This window comes from Caloenas nicobarica, chromosome Z (genome assembly GCF_036013445.1).
Source record: "Caloenas nicobarica isolate bCalNic1 chromosome Z, bCalNic1.hap1, whole genome shotgun sequence".
NCBI classification, from domain to species: Eukaryota; Metazoa; Chordata; class Aves; order Columbiformes; family Columbidae; genus Caloenas; species Caloenas nicobarica.
Window position 1 is genome coordinate 60,328,133 of NC_088284.1, and position 23,343 is coordinate 60,351,475.

Sequence of the window (23,343 nt, forward strand, 5' to 3'; positions counted from 1 at the left end):
TTCCATCTCAGCAGACTCACAAAGCAGTAAGAGTTTTCTAAATTATTTGCTAAAAATCAGTCCAGAATTTTAAGACATAGTTGTTAAGTACTCAAAGCTATAAAAATATATCTTTGTGAACTCAACAATAGGAGATTTTTAGGTATATTCTTCCTGAATTAGTAGGTTATTGGGAGTCATTAAAACTATTCAAATGAGCCTCACTAACTAGTTTGTAGTACCTGAAAAAGCACACATAAAGAAATGTTGACTAAAACGCAAACTGAAGTGCTTAAAAGCTTTAAATAAGAAAGGCTAGAGTGACAGGCAATGTGCATGTAAATTGACTGGTTTAGAAGAATGTTAATTGTTGCAATTCTACTTTGTCCAAGAAAGGCCCGTTAATGTTTCTGCCATCGGATATGGAGACAGAGTACTTTGTCTTCCTCTTAGTTGAAATTTGGGTTGTTAAATTATTCAGATCAGAGTGAAGGCTATGTGAAGTTCACCTGTTCAAGGTAAAAGTGCCTTTCTGGGAGGCCAGCTCGTCCAATTACTCCCGCAGCTCACAAACTCAGTATGACTATTTATCATGACTCAGAGCAAGCCAGAGCACAGGAGGAATTCTAATGTTTTAACACAGAGTTGTCCAGTCAGTCTCCTTCCTATTCCAAGTGGTGCATAAGACAAACTGAACTGGCTTTATACATCTTACTTTGAATAAAAAAGAACCCTTTCATTTCAAAATTATGACAAAATGGAAGTGATGATTTTATGCTGCTTAGATAATTTTCTATCTAAAAAATCTAACACATGGATCAGCCTCTCTCAACTGCTGTTGAAATTCATGGAACCGAATGAGAATTTCAGTTCTTTATTTTTGCTCTTCATTAGCTGAGTTATGTTCTTTTTAATGCAGCAGATGGCCAGATAGCAAATCTCTCCACTTTTTAAAAAAGTTTGTCTGCCTGTCTGGCCATCAAACCATATTCTCTTACTGCCTGTCTCAGGTGTCTGCACAACATGAATTTTTTTTTTAGGATGCTAAACCGACAACCATATGCCAAACTTTTTAAACCTGTTATGTAATAAGGGACTGATAAGTCTCTATGGAAGACCAAGATAATCGGTGTGATTTTCAAAATTGCTCAGCAGTGAACAATTCTTTGTTAAAGTCTATGGTAACTTTAGGGTAGCCAGTGTCATTTAAATGTCAGCTGTATACTCAAGTGGTTAACTTTAAGCACAGCATTTTTAAAATCTTGATTATCACCCTCTAGAGCTCTAAAAGGAAAAACCAGCATTGCCAGTATTTTAATTTTAATTTTACCTGCACTGATTACTTCTCACCGTGGTTTTGCAATAGTGAAAGGTTCTTAGCTAGGTGATGTTAGCTGCACCAGTAAATGCAGAGCGAAATTTCCAGTACACTAAAAATGGTTATTCATTAAATGTATTTGGAAAAGCAGCCATAGACTGAGCAGAACTGTGCAGGGATTTGAGGGGAGGTTTAGTGCTTGGGGTTTTTTTTAATTTTCATCGCTTTGGAATTTAAGGCGGGGGAGCAGGGAGCGGGCAGAGGGTATTAAACAACAATCAAGTTATTTAATTTTAATCAGATTGCTGAAAAGAGACAAAAACCAATTATTTTCAACTCTGTCTTGCACTTGTTATTCCTGATGCAGCCGGGAACATCTCTGGCTGAAGGACAAGTTAGAGTAGCTCTTCACCTTTGTGTGTACCAGAACTCATGGTTCATCCAACATGTGTGGAGAGACACAGGGCAACACATTCCAGCTGTTCCCCCTCTTCTCTCTTCCCTGGTACTGTCCCTGTACTAAAGCCTAGAAAAAGGTTAGTGTGGAGCCATTTTGCAAACTGTTCATGTGGGCCATTCTCCAGGCATCTTTTACAGCTCCTTTATGTCACCAGGACAGTCTAAAAGTGGCCAGCTACCTTTTCAGCTCAACAGTTTAAAACCTGTTCCTGCACACTCCTGTTTTACGTAGGTATAATAGTTGTATAGGTCTTACTGATTTTTTAATTTCAATACTTTATATATACTCTTCTCAGTGCTACAGTGGCTGATTTTCTGGGACTGATTTCTTTTGCTCTGTGAGACCTAAAGCCTAAAGACCCAACTCTAGAAGACAAGGGACAGTAAGGCTAGGGGATGAGGAGAAAGCAGACCTGCCCAACCAAGGGTTGTGGAGGAAGCTGGTGCACTGAAGGAATCCTGCTGGAGAGCTTACTCTTTACTGTCTTTTAATCACAATATGAAACAGTGCTTGAGACTGGTTAGATTTTTACACACATTCGGATTTCACAAGGTGCAGCCTGGCCGTGAATTTGGATCCTGGTTCATTGTATACTGCCTAGGAAAACATTCCCCAGCCCTCTGGAGCGGTGGTTGCCTTGTGATGGAAGCTGTCCAGTAACACTCATGTTCAGAAAGATCTGAAAGTGCCTGCCATATATCAGTGGTGGATAAACTTCGCTGTTCGGGCATCTTGGGTTTGGTCTCCATGCTGAACAAAATGTGAAGTAAACAAAAGGTGCTTAAACATGATTTATAGTGTCTCTCCAGTTTATCACCATAGCTTGCAGTTTTACCACACTGATATCACCATCGTCCCTGTTTCTTGTTTCTGTAGTGCGTGTGTGTTTGTTTAGCTATTGAAAGTTCTTATAATTGAGAGCTGCAGTTTTCCTGTAATCAAATTGAGAACAAAGAGCCAACATGTCATCATATCCCTGCATTGGCAAGGTAATGCCACATCTGCTATCCGTAAAGAAATGCAGGGTTCAGTTCATAAAAGCAGTGCATGTGATTTCTGCATTTAATTCTGTAGATTTTATGGAGGTGGACATGTGTTTGCTGTGAAATACTGTGATATGCCCTTTTTCCTATACATACTAAATACAAGCAGGGTAAAGGATTATTCTAGCCAAACTAAATTACAGAATCAGCCAAAAATGAGGAAATAAAGATGTTGGCTTAAATGTGCACACTTTGTTTATTCATTATAAAAGTATGTGTGTATGTATATCTACTTAGTTATTGAAATATTTTCATTGTGCAAATTAAACCTGCCTTGAGGCAGGCTTCATTTATTTGCTGGCAAGTCTCATGAATTTTTCCCCTTTTTATTTACTGAACTGTTCCTAAAAGGCAACTAATCAGAGAGACACTGCATTATTTCCCTTGCTGCCCTTTTGCATTAGGTATACATTCAAAGCACCAGTCCTTCCTGCGGTAATGTTGGTACAAGTCTTTCTGTGTGTGTAAAGTCCAGATGAAATACACTGTATCCGAGGAGCAGCTTTACCTGTGATTATTTTCAACGATTCCTTGCAAACAATTTTTTCTGCCCTTCAGTATTTTTGCTGGTGTTCTGGAAGAAGTATAAAATCAACCTCTGGAAAGTTTAGTGATCTTTGGAGCATAACAATGATGAGAATGAAAAGATTTGAATAACTTAGCAAAATACACATTTTTTGACTGCATCCAATACATAGTGGTCCATATGCTGTAGAAGTGTGTCAAAACACAAAAAGGAGAGAGACTGTACATGGAGAAGCTGTAGCTTTGGAAAGGCTGTAGACATGACTACATATCTGGTTAAAAATGAGCTCCTTGTGTGTGTCCTTTCCTGAAAAGAAAAGTGCCTTTATGGACCCAGCTGAATCACTCTACAGAACATTGAGAGATAACTTGATCCCCACATGTCTGTACAGGAAGAAAATATGTGATTTTGGTCTTTTTAATCTAGTGGAGATTAAAGAGCTACATGACTGTGAGCTAGAGATAGGAAGAATCGAATTGAAAATTAGGTGTATGCAGTTGAACGGCCAAGGTAATTAGCCAGTAGCTTGACAGCAGGCTTGGTAGATTCTTCATCAGTTATTTTTTTAAATCAGTATTGAATGTCTCTTTTTAAAAATTATGCTTTGCTTTAACTTTGAAAATTTGGAAGCTACTGTGTGATGCAGCTGTCATGTGATGTAGTCTCTTGCTTACAGTTTCTTGTCAAAAACTGAGTATAGAGTAGAGCAGGTTTCATATCAGGTGTAGAAATTTCTGTCCCAGAAAGATTAAATTGAATTGGCAAGAGACAGAGAGATAACAGAGATTCCCATATTTAACCCCAGTATAAACCATTCAAAATAATTGGGCTATCATCCGTCAGATAGTGGTTTTGCTTATTGTTGCTTACTGCTTGAAGGATGAATTTAACAGCAGAGAGATAATGTATTGTCTTGGTCATGTCAATGGAGTATGCCAGATGACATTGGGAAAATGAACAAAATCACTTGTAAAGGTTAAAGTAATTTGCTTGCACAGGTTGAAAAAGACCAAGTAAACAATATGAAAGCTCAAATTATTGAGTATCATTAAAATTAAATAAAAGGAAGATTGCTTGAATTTATTTTTACATGAAGTACACTAAGTGATTTTCTTGAGAAGAGGCGTGCATGGATTACATTTCTTTTTAAATAATAGTTCTAAGGGAAGAGTATTTTAATCACAGAACAGCCTCCAAAAGAGGAAGTTTCAAATTCAGAAAAGAAATACTCCCGGCTCCTCTGTTTTCTTTCTCTTCTGATGAGAATTTGACATTTACAACTAGCTAATCCAACATAGATAAATATAATCAAGAGAATAGGATAAGACCAAACTTACACTCCATCTTTTCAAGCAGGGATGTATTTTTTCTGCATCATTCTTTAGGCATTATTTCAGGCCTGAGTCCTACTGCTCTTTCACAGAATTAATTCACCAGGTAGTATAGATGGAAAGGTGGGAACTGGAAGTTCACACTTTGTGTCCTGACAGCCTGAACTGATGACTTGATATACATTTACCTTTTTATTCTTTCACAAAAAAAACTTTCTGAAAAGTCAGATAGTGCTTCAGGCAGGCAAACATTTTTTTCTTTCTTCACTCAAGTACTGGCAGAATGAAATATTAGTGATGAATGCAGACAATCCAATGATATATCTGGCAAATAACTAGGGCAAATAAATAAGCAATTGTGCTGGTTTGGGAGGGGACACTGATTTTCTACCATGGAGATTTTAGAATAAATTGTTTCCTGTTCATCAAGATGTGTCCTGAAAGCCTATGAAAAGCAAACTTGAGTAGCAAACAAAATGTAACCCCTTTCTGAAATCTGAATTCTGAATGCATCTAGTTAGATAAGTGATCTCAAATAATAATTACTGGATAATTAAAGTCCTGAGGGCAAGTGAAATCCAGAGCAAAAATTCCTTGTTGAGTATTGTATACATTTTCCCAAAATCTGTTAGGCCAAAGATTTTGTTGTTTATTGTTTATATTGAGTTCAACTCGTGGTGCAAACTTTTACTAGACCTACAACAGGCTGGACCACAATGAAAATACTGAGTAAAAATCTGATTGAAGAAAGTATGCTTTCTCTGTTTTTAGTGAAGCAGCAGTTACACTATCTATATTAAACTGAAGACACTTATTTGAAAAGCAACGTCTTCCATACCTACTCACAAAGTCATGCTTACAAGTCATATGTTTTTGTAAGACACAGAAAACAGAAATGGTTTCTAAAACTAGATTTTTAAATACTTAACTTCCAGGTAAATTGAAAGAGTGGTCCTTAGTACTGTATGGAACATCCATCCAGCCTTACTCACCAAGAAATGATTTTCCAAAAGTGGAAAGAGTACGCTCTAGTCCGGTTGAAGACCCTACAGAAGATTATGGAACAGATGACTATTCAGGTGCGTACATTCATTTACTCTGATTGTGCATTTACTGAACACATAGTAGTTTGAAGGAGTGACCTGAGACTCTGCGTATGTAAAATGTTCAGTGAAGTGGATTCTTAATTTAAGATCAGAATTATTTGTTTCATAATTTAAAGTTAGATATTTTCATTTCATCCTTACAAGTTTATAAGCATAGAGTTATACATTTTTAGGCTACACTTAACATACTATGAAGAATGCACTGTTTTTCATATAAGTGTATGAAAAAAATACATACATATGCACAAATACATATATATGAACAACATTATTTTCTACATCTGTGTTGTTTCTCACTGATCCCTATGGAAGTTTTTCAACTTTTTCACTAGACTTTAATAGAGTTAGATTTTTGACACTGCAAAATAAGTCTAGTTGGCCATTTGCTACATGTAATCCAACAGGAGCATTGTGTAGATGGTTAGGGCTGACGAATTGTAAGTGTAACTCTGGCAAGCAAACAGCAGGACAAAGTTCAATTTAGAAGTCTCTGTTATTACAGTCTCCTGCCACAGCATGTCAGATCCACAGTCCCTATTTTAGATTAAGAGTTGCTGAATTCCTTGTTTTGGTAGATGATGAAATGCCACTATCTCTGCTGTAAAGGTCACTAACTTCTTAAGATTTTGTAAGAAGCAAATTTACTTTACTTCAAATTTACCTGATGTTAGGAGAAATTTCAAGGTGGCTGGCAAAATTGACGCATTTAATCCACAAGAGACCAGTTATCCTGAAAGTTATAACTTCACCCACAGGCTTCATTCACCTGCATAAAGCGCATCTGGGCCCTGGTGATGGGTTCAGCTGCGCTGTGGTAGCAGCTTGGAACCTCTTGTTACCCAGCTGGTAACCAGAGTAGCTACTGACAGTGTTGTTATCCTTTATGTTGACCTGCTTGTTATAAGTGATTTTGCTGATAAGTCCTTACTACAAATTACAGAAGCCTTTACACATTTCTGAATAAAATGCAAATTATTTGTTACTCACTAGGAAGGCAGAAATAGTTTCTTATTGATAGATTCTATAGAGGATGCCACACTTGTTAAAAGTTATAAATCACTGTGAATGAATATTGAGGCCAGGATTTATAAGGTCTTCAGGTACTAAAAAACTTATTTTTGGTGGAGCCAAATTACTATTTGGAGTTCAAATCAAACAAGAAAAGAGAGTAATTACATTCTGCATTAAAATATCATGGTTTAAGGGGTGCTAAGTACTAAATGAGGAGTTTTAATCCCTTTTTCCCCTGTATTCTGATTTTATTACAGGTCCCTGCAATGCAGAATGCAGTAAAGTAGGGTGTGATGGGCCAGGACCAGATCATTGCACTGATTGTCTGCACTACTACTACAAATCTAAGAACAACACACGGTAAGACCAAGAGAAAAAACCTTGCTTCATAGATTTCCTAGTGTATACCTTAACTTCCTTTCCTCTTTGCTGCAGTCATGGATAATTCATTTTCCACTGAATTTGACAAATTTTCTTAGGAGCTGGGGAAAAAAAAAATACAAAACAGTAGCTACTCAGAATTTAAAGTACAGCTTTCAAACACTCTTCTCTGATTATTTCCCCATCTCTTGTTTATTTTTTTATTGGAGGCTATATATGTCTCTCACAGTTATATGTGTACAACTGTGATACCTACTACAGCTTGTGTGATTAAGCTTGAACAAGATAGGAAGAATTGTAGATGGTCAAAAATGATACTGTATGACTGTCTGACAAGGCATTTGCCAGTGAGATAGCATATGCTGTAGGGAAATAAATGGAAGAGACAGTTTGATGCAATGCTTTGGAGGGTTACATCTTAGTAATAGAAAAGCAGCAACTCTGAAGAATACTTCTGCTTTGCAGTCATGGTCCAGGAATGTGGTGGCAGGTTATTTCATTAACAATTCTGCCTTCTCTTCCCTGCTGTCTGCAGGATCTGTGTTTCGACCTGCCCACCTGGTCACTACAATGCAGACAAGAAACGCTGTAAAAAATGCTCACCCAATTGTGAAACCTGTGTTGGAGGCCATAGTGACCAGTGCATGACCTGTAAATCTGGCTACTACCTGAATGAAGTAACCAATAGCTGTATTACCAACTGCCCTGATGGGTTTTACCTGGATAAGAGTTAGTATTTTTTGTTGTTTCTTTATTGTGGGCTACAGAATATGATCTGGGGAGGTTGCTGGAATACTTACAAGCAAGAAAAGTGTACGTTGATGCATTTTATCCTATTGCTTTTATTAAATTGTTGCCAAGTGTGATTAAGAAACTCCTCAAAAATTTTCCTTTATTTAAAAAAAAAATGCTTAGTGGCAGAATGTCTTTTCTGCTTGTGGCTGGGAGTAACAAACAGAATGAGGGCAGTTCAAGAGCAAGTCAACTGCAGGACAGACTGGGTTATCACTACCCCAGGAAGGGACAGACAGCACCCACATTCTGAACAAGAGGCATTCCCCATTCCTCAAAATTCAAATATGGCAGCAGATAGAAGAGAGAGCTGAGGAGTTGACCATGACCACTGACCTCTAAGAAAAATAGGCTCTTCAGATGTAAAACATGCAATTAATGCTTCTGACAGACCTAAGTACCTGCAGTGATGTGATGACCCAAGAGCAGTAATCCTCCGCCATGTGAGACACTTGCCTTCAGCTTCCTCTCACAATTGCCAAGTAGACTGCCCATATTTAATTTTCAGCTTTGGCCAGCAAAAATACTTAGACATATATTCAAACATATGTTTAAAACTGCCGTGACTTCAGTTACCTTTATACACATCTTTAGAAGATAAATATGTGCTCGAGAGCTCTGTTCATCTAGGTGCCTAACCTTTTGCTTTCTAACACCATGAAGCTGTGTGCTCATTTTCAAGGATTAGTAAAAACAGATACTGCTTTAATTCTTGTATTTTTCTCTGTGTGAGCACTGTGGTAAAGGGAATTCCTTTCCACCCAATTAAGACGGATAGACGAAAATTTAAGACAGGAAGATCAGGTTTTGATTCTCAGAAAGGTACATGGCACTGCATCTCAAAAGGCAGCAGGTCTGAAGAGAGGGAGACATCTCTTAAAGCAGAGAGTTCTTGAGATTGAAAAAGCAGGTGTTAAATAATTTATATGTTGACTTTGTTAAGATCAGACCTGTTCATGCAGGTGTGTCTTTAAGCACCAGATCAGGTAAGACAGGACAGGCTGCTGGCAAGTAAAGTGTAAAAGGTAAATTGCAGGACAATCTCTGGAACACATGGCAATCGTTACTGCATATCACTGCTGTATAAAAAGACAATTTAAGTCCATATTATAGATAGTTGATGTAAACTTTAAAGGTTTATGAAGATTTTTTAACAACCTGAAAGCATATTTTTCTCAAGGTACAACTACCACTTCAAATGTTTAGAAATAGATTAAACCATTTTATGTTTGATTGGAAAAGCTAATGATAGGCAGCATTTAGCTATTTTAGTCTTTCTAATGTCAAGCTAGAAAGCAAAAAGTCATGTAATAAGACATCTATATAGTTTTATTAATCATAACTGACTGTGTTTTTCTGGACTGTTTTCTTTTTTTCCTTTGTAGATAAGATTGTTTGCCGAAAATGTAGTGAAAACTGTAAGACATGTGTTGAATTCCAAATCTGCACAGAATGCAAACATGGCCTAAGGTAAGGAAATGATGGATGTAGCCAAACACAATACCTGAAGAGGCTTACAAGACTGTGGATACACAATGAAGAACATCAGATAGCTATTTAACCTTGAGTGGCCCTCATTTCATGTGTTCCATGATGTTCAGTTTTTTCTTGTGCTACCATGTGCCAGTTTGGCTAACAAGGGATTTTTAGAAGACCTTTCATTTCAGATAAAATAAAAGCCACAATCATGTGGAATTCTGGCTTCTTCACTTTTTTGACCTACAGTGTGGCAGTCAAGGATTATTTTAGAATAGAGCTGATGAATCATATTAATCTTTCAGATTCATTCCTGTGATAGTTAGAAACTATTTTCTTATCTTTATTGTATTTCTTCATACATCCAGTCATTCACTTATCTCAAGCACTTCAGACTCAATTCTATTACAATATAGTGTGCACATATTTTAAACAGCAGCGGAAATTTTTTCTTCATACGGGGATTCAATCACTCTTGAAACTGATAGGTAAAACCTACAAAGCAGCAGTACACATTTCAAGCTCCTTTATGAATGAATGACCTTTTGATCCAAGCAGCAAAGGTCAAAAATCTTATAAAACTCATGATGGAATGTAAGTTGGATTTATGCCAGAAAAAATATTATGTCAGTATTCAGTATCTGTAAGTGTTCGTCTTGCAGAATGTGAGTGTTCTGCCAATGTTTTAACACTGAGCTTTCACCTTCCATTGAAGTGGAATTTCAGCTCTTAGTAAAAGCTGAATGTTGTTTGTTTCTAGGACATCAATAGCTGGATTCCTTTACATTTTGTGAAAGAATTCTCATTTCTGTGTATTTTTGTTGCATCTAGATTCTACAAGTACCTGCACAATTTTTATCATGAATATCTCTATTTTTTTAAGTGACCCTTTGAAAAGGAAGTATCATCTAATGGGAAGGAAAGTATGGGATCAGATCAGAACACTGGTCTTTTTACACTCTCTGTGAAATATGAGTATCTGCTTCTTTTTCAAAATATTATTAAATTTGATGTCCATGTTAAGATTCTGGAGAACTTTAACAGACTGAGCATACCCTTCTGTGTATCTGCAAAATCAAATCAGTAAATTAGCCGTTTAAAAGTTCCTGCTATGGGCAAATATGTCAGGAGACCAAACATTGCATAGATTTGTTACCTAATAGGACACATTTGTTATAGAAAAGTTATGCCAACATTTTTCTTTATTTCTCAGGAGCTTGGTTTCTCTGTCCATTAACACAAACGGCAGCTTGTGGAACCACTGAATCACAGAATCATAAGATAGTTTGGGTTGGAAGGAACCTTAAGGTGTCATCTAGTCCAACCCCCCTGCAATGAGCAGGGACATGTTCAACTAGATCAGGTTGCTCAGAGCCCCGTCCAGCCTGGCCTGGAATGTCTCCAGGGATGGGGCATCTACCACCTCTCTGGGCAATCTGTGCCAGTGTTTCACCACCATCAGTGTAAACAATTTCTTCCTTGTGTGTAGTCTGAATAAAGTAGACAAGTCCATTCAGTGTGAGAAGACAAAGAGAAGTTGAAATATAACAAATCAAAAGGAACGGGAACTTGAAGTTTTCTTGGGCAATATTAGCAAACTAGGATTGATTTTTGGTAACATTTTGAAAAAACACCACCTGCGTGGGTGTGACAGATAAATGGAGCCTTGTGGGACATGCATTTCATATTCCCCAGTTGCTTAAAACTTGCTGCATTTTTTTGGCAGAATTATTGATGGGCAGGGCCCCAGGTGGGACTTGGGAGAGCTGGATTCCAGTTCTGATCCTGTTAATGGCCCATTAAATAAACTTGGGCAAATTATTGGTTTTCCCATCTGTAAAAACATGATAATGCTACCTACCTTTAAAGCACTTTGAGGTGTGTGGCTGAGGAAAAATAATAATAAAACAGGGATGGTTAGGGTTTTTTAGTTGGGGGGGGGGTTTTGTTGTTTGGTTTTTTTTTTTCTGAACTGGTGCCATATACACTCCTGAAAATTTCCAGTGGTGCTGAGCACACACGGCTTTTGCTGGACCCGTTCTGTAAAGCAGGGTTAGCACTCACTCAGTGGTAATCCCCAGAGCTGAAGAGCATTTTTAGAGAAAGAGTTAAACTGAATGAAACCTGAGGTTCCACAGAAGATGGCAAACATATCAGAGAAGTCCTAGCTTAAAAAAGAAAAATACATACTGTAAACACTGTATAATATGAAAGCATAAACAGCTACTTAGAGGGAAGCAAGAAAATGTGACTCTTTATGCTATTACTTTTTCTCTCTCAAAAGCGCCTGCAGGCAGAATACCTCCAGCTGTAATCTTGACAAATCTCCCAGCCACTCAGAGCTGGTAGTCAGTTGGGAGGTTTCAGAGGAAACTGCAGAAAGAGGTGGTGATTTCCTTCACTGTGAATCTGTTCTTAGCCTGTGCTGTTGCACAATGTCAGGACATGCTGCTGGCCTTTCAAGAGAAGCATGAGATCTTGTTAACAAGTCCCTTAGCATTTTTTTTTAACACAGTGGTGCTGACCCTGTGCCAAATTCCTCGTGGGTAATTGCATTTTACATGCCTGAATTTTTAGCACTCTTTGGCATTGTTCATTTTTTTTCTGTCCCCTACTACTTGGTGGTATTTACAGTGAGTTTGTAAACATCTTCTGTGTTTCACCATGGGCAAAACTGCATTTCATTCTCACTCGAAGTGCTTGTTGTCTCTAAATTTGTAAAATATGATGTCATGGTTTAACCTCAACTGGCAACTAAGCACCACACAGCTGCCTGATCAATCCCCTCACCCGCTGGTGGAGTGGGGAGAAGAATTGAAAAAAAGTAAACCCCATGGGTTGAAATAAAGACAGTTTAGTAGAACAGCAAGGAAAGAGATAATAGTAATAATAACAATAATGATTATTATAATAGAATATACAAAACAATTGATGCACAGTGCAATTGCTCACCACCCATTGATCAATGTCCAGCTCATCCCTGAGCAGCAATCCCAGCCCTCTGGCCAGTTCCCCTCAGTTTATATACTGAGCATGATGTTGTATGGTATGGAATATCCCTTTGGCCAGCCCTGGTCGCCTGTCCTGGCTGTGCCCCTCCAGCTTCTTGTGCATCTCCCTGCTGGCAGAGCATGGGGAAGCTGAAAAGTCCTTCATAGAGTATAAGCACTACTTTGCAACAACTAAAACATCAGTGTGTTGTCAATATTATTCTCACACTAAATCCAAACCACAGCACTGTATCAGCTACTAGGAAGAAAATTAACTCTATCCCAGCCAGAACCAGGATGTATGACCAATGAAGGAAGCTTGTGAATCCTAATGTATGGGTTCTTTTTATTAAAAGAGAACTACTGATTTGTGAATGACTATGTTGTCGTCTTTAGCTGTTATCTGCCCAAACACTGTGCTTTTTTCCTTTTTACAATAGTTTGCATGGGACTAAATGTGCTATCCGCTGCGAAGAAGGAAAATACCATAATGGTAGAGAATGTGAACCTTGTCACCGCTCCTGTGCAACATGTGCAGGTACACCACTGACATTTATCTGCATCATTTCCTTTCCTCTGTATTTTTAGCTCTGGTTTTATTCTACTATATCACAGTTACAGTATAAAGTGATTCCTTTTATGTAAAAACTCAATTCTCTTGCTAGTTCTTTAATACATATTTAAATATAGCAGACTTCTTTCAGCTAACATGAAAATCTAAGTTTTCTATTTGAAAGCGTGCATATGATCTTTTTTTTTTTCCTCTTAGTAGGGTTCATTCTGATGTCCAGTAATGCCATCCATTTTCTTTCTCACAGATTTTATGTGAGCTTTAGAACCAGCAACAGCCATTTCTTTCAGAAAAAGATGTACTGAAGTCATGTAAAGTTGTTTATTCTAACCATGTACATTTTTCTTTATGTTACTGTTTGAAAGTAAGGCAGGTAAAACATGGTCTCTAAAATGATAAGATTTTGCTACAGTTACAGGTTGTGTCTGTTTGACAATAAAAGTAACTAGCCAGTAATACACTATATTTTCTCTCTGGTTTAAGGTGGTGGAGTAGATGCCTGCATAAACTGCACACAGGGTTATTTTATGGAAGATGGAAGATGTGTGCAGTCCTGTAGTAGTGGTTATTACCTTGATCACTCTACTGAAAATGGATACAAAAGCTGCAAAAGGTATAATCAGTGGCTAATATATGTGTCTGATATTTGGCAGTATATTAGCTATTACTCTGTTGAAAAAGAAAATACTTATGAGAACATAAACCACTGCTGACTTCAAAAAATATGAAAATTATGTTGCATGCTAAGCAAATGAAGGAAAAATGTTTTCTTGGTTTTTGTCTAAACCAGACCATGCAGGTCTTCTAAAAGTGGGAGGTTTTTTTGTTTGTTTCACATATGTGTGTCCTTCATTTTAAAATAAAGCCTGTAGTCAGAATCTCAGTAGATATGCATAGAATGTAAAATTTACAAATCTAGCAGAGGATCTGCACTTCTTTCTCAGTAACAGACCAAAATAGTCAAAATGGGGTTTTTTTTAATTGCAAGTTATTTACCATTCACACGGATCATTTCAGTTCTTCATCTGTATATTTGCAAAAATGACACACATACATTACCAGATGTCTGTCAAGAATAGTTCACCTGACTCGGTGTACAAATGGGTGGATAAATCTTGAACAAGGCTGTGCTGTACTGTGCTGTGCAAGGAAGGGACATTTTTTTCCATTCCATTCTTTGTTAAACAAATACAATTTGTTGCCCTTTGGAATAATTTATTATTGATTCGCTTTGAGTTCAGGGCGGGAAGGGAATCACCACATGTTGCAGTTTTCCACACAAAAAAATAATCAATACACAATGAAAATATGATGGAGCCAGAAGGGTGACGAAAGGACTGAGCAGCAGGTCAGTCTTTTCCATCCTGTGGCTTTAGCTCATTCCTTGCTGGCACATGTATGCATGATCAGCTTAATACTTTTGCTGATTAATTGTGTATAGTTCCAAAATACTAGAATAGTGCAGCTGTTTAGTAAAAGAGTGTGAATAGAAAATGGCTGGAGGAAAGAAGAAGGTCTGGGTTGCAGAGGGGGTTTATTATTATTGTTGTTATTATTATTATTGTTAGAGCAGCTGTACCGCTAGAGACAGCAAACAAGACCTCTGCAATACCGAAGAGGTGTCCTAGGAACCCCTGTATTTGGTGAGGCCATAAGACAACTCCTGCCATTGTCTTTCAGATGCGATGCCAGCTGTTTGGATTGCAGTGGTGAAGGAGACAGAAACTGTACAAGCTGTCCAAGCGGCTATAACCTAGACACTGGTGTCTGCGTAGTGGGAACAGTCTGCAAGGATGGTGAGTGCAATTCTCTGAAAGGATCTGTTTTACCACTAACATCTGCTGCTTTTACATGTATTGGGTTGGGCTGGGTTGGTTTTTTTGTTACAGTCTTGATTTGAGGTCTACATTACTTCTTAATTTTTTCAGGTTTATGAAAAGGAGAACACTACATTTGCATGTATTAACACATTAGTCACATCCACTTTACCTGAATTTTCCTAAAATAGTTTTTCCCCCTGGCAACAACCTACTTTTCCTTCCTTATCTGTTTTTCAAAAGCCACTGTTTTCAAGAGTTTTTTATGACGACCCTAGTGTACTATCAATAGAATCACATTTATCTGTTTTGCCACTTTAGACTGTGAAAATGCTGGGAAGTAAAAAGGATTTTAAGTGCCTCTAGTATTGCTTGAATTACGTGAAAGAATAATGAGAACAAAAGAATTCCGAAATAGAGAGCACCCAATTTGTGGTGGGGGTTTGAACTTCCTCCAAGTTCTCTGTGCCAACAAAGATAGCATTCTTATTGCATATGATTGAACTAATTATTCACTAATATTCATTCCTTTCAAATGTCACAATTACAGAGACACAGATAATGTTGTGCTTCCCTAAAAATGTTACTATGTGACTTACTTGTAGCTACAGCCCAAGTGCAAACCAACCAGAAAATCATTCCAGGACAAAGCCCAGTGCTAAGACATGTGGAAGATACCTGACATCAGATGTACAAAAAGCTAACAATGACTCTTTGAGTCCAGCCCATTTCCACTGGATTTAGTAAGAGTTTTACCAAAGACTTAAAAAACAAAACAAACAAACACACAGAAAGGGTACAGAGCTGAGTCTTGTTTCTGTGGACCTTTACAGCTCCTGTTGGAATTTAGGCCTTCAAACTTTGAAAAGTATCCTGTCCATCATAAAGTTACATTACAGGTACTGGTAAACCAGTTATGAGACCTTTTCACATCGGGATATTATAAGTGTCATTGTAATCTAGAGCAAGTCCAGAGAAGGTCAGATACAGACAGACAAATGAAGAAGGATTGTAATGCTAAGAGTATTGATTAATCACAGTCTCAGTATGGTATTGCAGTTGAATTCTGCAATCCATGGTTGGGTAAATCTGTCCTCATTTGTACACACACAACTTCATTCAGATACACATGTAGCTGCCCAGGACTGGGGACACCCAATCTCAGTCCTGTCTCCCCCATTCTTCCAAGTGCAGCTGCCAGGGAAGGGCACCCCATTAGTGTGTGGGCATTCAGGCAATTGCAACACACCGTGTTGGATCCCACCACACCGCATGTGTCCTCAGCAGTCCAGGGTAGCCAAAGTCCAGAAGGGTTTTTTACTGTTAATTTACAAAGCATAGAGGGTCTCATTTCACTGGCAATCAAGCACTGGTTACTAGTCTAACTCACTCTGTAGGATTTGCATTTCTATTGAGAATGTTTTATTCTTTTTCTGTGTTTTGACTGTTTTATTCTTTTGATTCATAAAAATTGAGAACTTATTTCTTTGCTGTAAATATCACCATTTTCTAATTATTCTCTTTCTAATCTTTTTTTCCTTTTCACAAATGGATACCAATCATTCCCTGTTGGACCACACAATATCTTTTCCCGAAAAAAAAAAAAATGCTGTTGACTGAAATTCCTTCTGATGGACCAAATTTCCTCCTTGCTACCTGCTCCTGAATGGTCTCTTCAACCAAATCTGCCTGTCTGACCAATTAAACCTTCCTCCATTGTACACGCCATGCTCTCCAAATCTTCAACCTCCCCTCCTTCTCTTGCTGCTGCCCTCTGGAAGCCACGGAAGAGTCCTGGGCCGAGGGAGGATTCTGTATGCTGGTGAAAAAGAACAATCTCTGCCAGCGGAAAGTGCTTCAGCAATTGTGCTGCAGAACATGTACACACAAGGGGTGAACTGACACCTCCCAGCATCCTCCTGCTCCTGTAGACTTATAGATTAATCCGTATTATTGAAAAAGGAAAAAAAAAAAGAAAAAAAAAAAAAAAAGAAAGAAAGAAAAGAAAAGAAAAAAAAAGAAAGGCACCTCTCTCTCTCTCCCCCTCCCTTTGTCTGGGGAGATGGTGAACTGTTTGTTGGAACTTAAATGGAAAAACTACAACACGCCTACCTTTCATAACTGGGTGTCTAGAGCTGAGCATCCAGGATCATAGAGTCAGTATTGTGTGACCAAAGCAATTGATGCCAAAATTAACATTTAACTCATGATATGATTTCCTGTCAACCATAGGATTATTCCTGTTTTTGAAGGCCCTTTTTCTTCCCCTTTTTTCCTGCTTCTTACCCCTTCGAGATGTTTAAAGAGTGTTTCAAGAATACGACACAAGTTTACATGGATTAAAACTAAACAATACAAACATGTTTGCATTAGTCTTTTTTGTGCTATGTGTATTGACAGGGGGAACTTGAGTTCCTGAGGGGATCAGAAACATCATTAGTTGCAGGACTAAGTTCTGCCCCTTTTATAACAGTATTAAAAAAAAAAAAAAAAAAAAAAGTGAACATTTCTGCACACATTTCTTTCTTACTTCCTCTGCTGTGTGCTGTTTTTTGTATCACATGCAGTATGTATATATGTTTGCCCAAAATGTGGTTTTGGTCATATAGATTTCATTTTTAGACAGCTAGCTTATTAACAGATATGCTAGGATTTTTATTTTATTTTTTTAAATTGTCAAAGCTATTTCAAATAAACTTTAAAAAAAACATTGTTCCTATAGTGAACAAATTCAAAAGATACTACTTCTCTTGGTTTGCATAAGTGAGAGTAATGTATATGCTCGGAAGTCGGAAAACATTGCTAACATGTAAGAAGTATTCATAAATTATTGTTGTCTTGTAGCGTTCACAAAAAAGGGGATATTATCATACAGATATGTGGACCTATTTCATAGTGCCCATATATAAATGCCAGTGTGAATATATGTGTTTACAGGACTGGATTTATAATTGTGCCAAATACATCTCCAGGAATAATTACATATAGGGCAATAAATCAGTTATTCTCTTGGTGTAACAATCGTGTCATGATGGGCCTGAATGTGCTTTTAACTGCTCACAATAGAAATTTCAGCAGGAATAGTCTGCTGAGGCCAATGGAGTTACCTCACTGGAAAACCATCCTGGGTGGTGAGAGAAGCGGCTCCTGCCTTTTTCTCTTTACTCAGGCACACGGCTGCCAGTATAAATTTCTGTTTAATATATCTTCATCAGCTTCACTTAGCTTACTGTTCAAAAGATAGTCATTTGCAGAAAACAGATAAATGAACTTCAAAGATAACTGTTTTTAGGGGATAATACTTAAAACGTGCAAAGTATCTTTCTCAGTTATCTTTCCAGGACACAAAAATATAAAATGGATTGCAGGTGTTTAAGCATGTAAAAGTTAGAAAATAAAGACGATCAAAAATAATTGTAGAAGTTTTTCAGACAGATGGATACAAACATCTAGAGGTAATGTGCCACCTTTAGCAGAGATCAGATAAATTACTACAACCTGGTTCGGTGTGACAGCGGGCCAGTCAAGCTCCTTTGGTGCCCATTACAAATTTCCTGATAAACATTCAAATTCAAAAGAATTCAGTTTGTGCTAGTTTAACTACTAGTCTGTTACTGCCTCATTTCTCAGTATAACATGTTTAACTAGAACATAATGCTTTCAAAGTTTAAGATAATATTATATATATTATATATAAATATATATTCGTAATTGAGATTTAATTATGTAATGGATTGTAAAGAATTTGTTTGGATACTTACAAATGTCTCTAACACTATTATAGAGAAGAAATTAATATCTTTGTTTTCTTTTTTAAAACCTGACACATTGTTATATCCAAATTCATTTTTACTGAAAAATACTGTACATGTGTAAAATGTTCAGTTGTTATTTGTAAAATAGGGTAGTTCTGTTGTAATTGATATTGGCCAAAATCAATGTTATTCCATATTTTATTTTTTCTATTAAATTAACCTAAATTCCTGTTCTTTTGGTCTGGAAAAACATGTTGATAATCTGTATGTAAAATATCTTAATTGAAGGGCACAGGTAGCTTTATGGTATAGAGCACTTAGATACTACGTGCAAGTCACTGAAACAAATTGGGAGGGTAAGGATGTTTAATTTTATTGTGGATTTTGTTATAAGTGATGGAATTTATGATTGCAGAAATATCTGTTATCCATGGAGGAGACCTTCTGGGTAGTAGCAGTAAAGCCAGGTCTGAACCCTAGCGGGTAACAAAATTGGCTTCCTCTATCCTGTAAGAGTTTGTGAAGAGTCTAATCTCTTGCATGCTTAGGATTAAAAAGTGAAATGCATAACTACCTGTTGGCTCAGACAGTCTAGAAGGAAAGTTTCATCTTTGCAGTCATACATGGCCATTTGCACAGCGAGATATGATGTCTGCTCGCACGTTAAAACTCACATCCAGTACACCTCAGGTCACCACCCCAGACTTCCATTGAGAACAGCAGGCTGTCTATCCTTGCCAGTAGATCAAAAGGTCTCCATGTAGACTCATCTGTGACTAGATTCTTCATCAACATTAGCTGGTGCTCTCATTCATTTTCCACTTAGTGCTACAACCTGAGTGGAGACCAAAGTGGCAACTTACCCAAGAAGTCATATATTCAAATGATGTTTTAAGCATGTTCAATAACACAATGTAAAGAATTTCATTTAAAAAATAATAATAATTTTTAAAAAACCTTTTTGGACATAAACATCTCATTGTTACTAACTTGTTTTCAAAACAAGGAGTTAGGTCGTTATTCTTACAGTTTCCCTGTCAGTCTTGGGAGCAAGCGTATGTGGGATGGCACAGTTTTAGCAGCAGTCTGGTAAGACCATGCCTAGAAAAAAGGTTGGCCGTCTCCTTACACCAATACTGTATGAAGAGCTGCTTCTTAGCTCCCACCTCACCTTCATTTTCCAGCTACCAAGAGAAATTCAGTCGATCACAGTGTCTGCTTTGTCAAAGTTTCATTTTCTTTGGTAGGAAATGTACAAGGAGTGATAATAAATTTGTTATAGCTCTGGCCAAAGAAGTCTGCGCTAGGGGACGTATCTGTAAATGTTGAGCTGTGAAGTCTCACACACATAAGCATAGAACTGAGTTTTAGGCTGAAAACCAGTACTTCCTGGTGTCAGCTTAGACTCTTTGAACATTTTTATTTGTGATGCTTTAATAGCAGTGGCCAGAACAAGCAGAATTTGTAATCAGCATGATAGTTAGTCCTTGTACAAAAGAATCACTGCAGCAACAGAATTTCAATTGAAGGAAGCTAGTTTGTTCCCAGCTGCAGGATTTTCTTACGTGATTGATCCTCCCTGTCTGATCCAATGGTGAGTAGTTTGGAGGGTTCAGTATTTGACACTGTATTGTTGGCATGCAGAACCAATATGGACTATTTTAGGAAGATCAGAAGCTGCTAAGCAGTAACACAATTCTGCTTTTCTTCCTGTCTGAAAGGACTGTGGATGGCATCGCTCCAAATCTGCTCATTGATTTCTGCCTTATTTATATCACAAGTCAAAAAGCAATGACAAATTGAAGATAGTCTTCTAGTTAAGATATGTCATTTACATGGAAAAGTATTTGCCAGTTCATGTCTGTTTAGGATTTAAATGGAAACTGTTCACCCAACTAGACCTCTTCTTTATTAAAAGTATCTCAAAGACAGTGACAGCTTTGGGGGGAAAAAAAAAATAAATTAAAAAAGAAATCTCATACATGTGCTAACACTACTTTTAACCAGAAAAAAAGTTTAGCATGCACTTGATGTGCAGAACATCATGCAGAAGCCTGTCGTGTGAGGGCATCATTTTATGATAGAACTGTATCTTTTTCTGCAATGGGATTACAGCCTTGCTCCCTTTCTAGCTGCAGCTCTCCACCTCAGCCACACAACGGTGTTGTGGGATCAGCAAACCAGATACCTGCCAGGATATGCCGGTGGAAACCTTATGCTTCTGACCAGGAGCTCCTGTGTCTCTTGGCTTAGACCCGGCCTACCCATGTACCAGTCTCCACTGGCACACCCTGCCCTTTCTGGGGAGGCTTTGCAAACTCCCCCTCTGTGGAGAACTCTGTTTTCTAATAAAGATTTCGCTATGAGACCCCACAGACTACTCCTATCTCTATTGAGATTGCAACTTTCCAATGTCCTGTGAATTTCTGAGCAACCCCTGCTACATAATATATTGTGTAATAGCAGGGCTGCTGCTTGTTCCACATTGCCAGGCAGTAAGAGGTATGACAGTATAAGCCTAGAAGATGAGGAAACTTATATATATACACTAGAGCTGAATACAGAAATTTCACCCATCACTAAATACAACTTTCAGCTGGTGACGACCAATCTTCTTAATAGCCACATCACAACCAGAGTGGGCATTATCTCTATGAGTGTCCATTTGAGGTAACTATGTGCTACTTTTCAATGAAATTATCTAATGGACTGAATGACTACGAGAAGGCCTGTTATAAATTCAAGATTCCTGTAAAGACATTTAATTGACTGCTTGTATGAGTCAAAGCTTTCAATTTGCAGTGCAATTCGCGGAACAATAACTTGTCTGTGATCCATTACCATGCCTTATATTTATACTGGATATGCCATTGTCATGTCATTGGTACAGAATGAGTCAAGAAAAGTTCTGCCATTAGATGTTTGTGCAAAATATTTTAAGTAAGCATTAAAAATGTTTTACAGCATACAAAGAAATATCCTAGTCAAGTTTTCATCAAAAAGAAACTGACACCTACAACAACTTGCATGAGCTTGTTCAGAAAAAACTGATGCTCTGAACCTAATGCAATCCTAAGATTGCATCCAGCCAATGGAAGTGCAACCGACACCTGCATTTCCACTGTTGGTTCCATGCTGATGAGCAAAGAGAAGTCAGATCTATTTAACTCCTGGATCATTTCTGCAAAGTTTCAGAGTACAGTAACATTGGATCTCACTAGGGAAACTGTTCTGAAATCCTCAGGATAAAGCCAGAGATATTGCAGTAATGTTCACCTGCTGGATTACAAAGCAATGTTTATTGCATAAAAACAGAGTCAATTTTCACTTCTAGCACAGGAAATGGAGTAAAAAAAAAAGCATAGCATGGTGAGAAGTCTCTGAGCATTTAAGAAAAAAAAAATCCAGTAAGCAACAAATGTAGCCTCTCAGTGCCACACCAAAAGCTGGTTTTTGTTATGGCTCATTTTTATGAGCAGCTCATGCATTTACTGCCGAAGATGGGCAAGGCACAGCTTAGAATGCCTGCTGTACAATCATTTATTTATCTATCAGTAATTCTCAGTGTTTGGGGGGTGTGTTTGTTGAAGGTCTTCTGGGAAAACCACATCACTTTTCAAAGCAAAAAATACTGTTCTGTCACAAAACACAGTAGATATTTTGCTTTATGGTGTTACACAAGGAGCTGATTAAGCACCCATTTTTCCAGTCAGCCTGGGGGGGAGAAGCTAGAACATTGACAGGCGGTGAATTTTTATTTACCCAAGGAGAATTAATGGCTCCATCATGAAAACTCAGTAATAGCACTGAATGTTCATTGGAGCATGACTAGTGTGATTTAGTTACAATTCAGATAATAATGCATGTATTTTCCATTTACAACTGTCCTTGGCCTGCCCACTGCTCTGCTCCTGCTGCCTCCAGATGTTCTTTGAGAGTGTGGGTTGGGAGGAAAGTCTAGCACATGGTTGCCAGCCCCCGTGGATCACGTTGCTCTCAGCCATGGTGCTTGTGACCATGCTAATGTGCTGTTCTGTACAATGCCACTGGATCAAAAGACAGAAATAACTCAAATATTCATTCCCAGATAAAGTAGCCCCTTTTCTTACTTCAAGAGCAAGTCCATACTGAACTGAAGCTGTGTAAATGCTGCTCTTGCTGGGCCTGCCTCTAGCACAACTTCCCTGAGCGCTTTCAATCCCAAGGCTGAAAGGAGGGTTCAAAGAGCTCCAGTAGCCAAATGGTGCCACAAAGCCTCTCTCCAGCTATACCTGAGTTAGAGGGGCTGTATCATTTGCCTCTTTCTGCACCCTCATCAGGGAATATAATCACTAAAGGAAGCATCCTGGCTTGCGCTTTCCGGGGTAATCATCAGAAGCTATTACCACGGCTACCTCTCAAATGCGTATAATGGAGACGAGGAAAAGGGGGGGATTTTAAGCCAGGAGAGATCACCAGTGTATGGGTATTGAGCTGTCTGAAGAGTTACAGATAGGAATAACATTTACTCCTTTATAACTCTCATTAAAAGACTGAATTTGCTCTGCTGCTTACTTCCAAGGAGATAAACTTGTATCTTTTTGGCAGATTTCTTTCAGGCTTTAATATATATTAATCTCCCGAAATTAAACAGAAATTGCATTTGATTAGCCGTATGAATGCATATTTTTGTATCTTGTTGGGGCAATAATTTGCCTGCTGAAATCTGCCCGGTTATCAGCAGATCAGCAGATGTGTGTTCACATCCTGATTAAGTTGGAGATCTCCAGTGCAAGCACTCCATGCAA

General features: G+C 37.9%; 1 protein-coding gene across 2 annotated transcripts in view; it reads left to right on the plus strand.

The window, feature by feature from the left end:
• The window catches only part of PCSK5 (proprotein convertase subtilisin/kexin type 5), a 258,936-nt gene that overhangs the window by 180,623 nt on the left and 54,970 nt on the right, over positions 1-23,343 (plus strand). Inside the window, exons 14-21 of one of the 2 annotated variants that reach the window (XM_065655391.1) lie at positions 5,593-5,736; positions 7,032-7,134; positions 7,691-7,884; positions 9,333-9,417; positions 12,854-12,951; positions 13,468-13,597; positions 14,665-14,780; positions 16,583-16,811. In XM_065655391.1, coding sequence (XP_065511463.1) covers positions 5,593-5,736; positions 7,032-7,134; positions 7,691-7,884; positions 9,333-9,417; positions 12,854-12,951; positions 13,468-13,597; positions 14,665-14,780; positions 16,583-16,698 — 986 coding nt within the window. In that variant the 3' untranslated portion in view covers positions 16,699-16,811. Of the gene's footprint in view, positions 1-5,592; positions 5,737-7,031; positions 7,135-7,690; positions 7,885-9,332; positions 9,418-12,853; positions 12,952-13,467; positions 13,598-14,664; positions 14,781-16,582; positions 16,812-23,343 lie in introns of those variants that run through there. The other variant, XM_065655390.1, reaches the window with a different exon arrangement.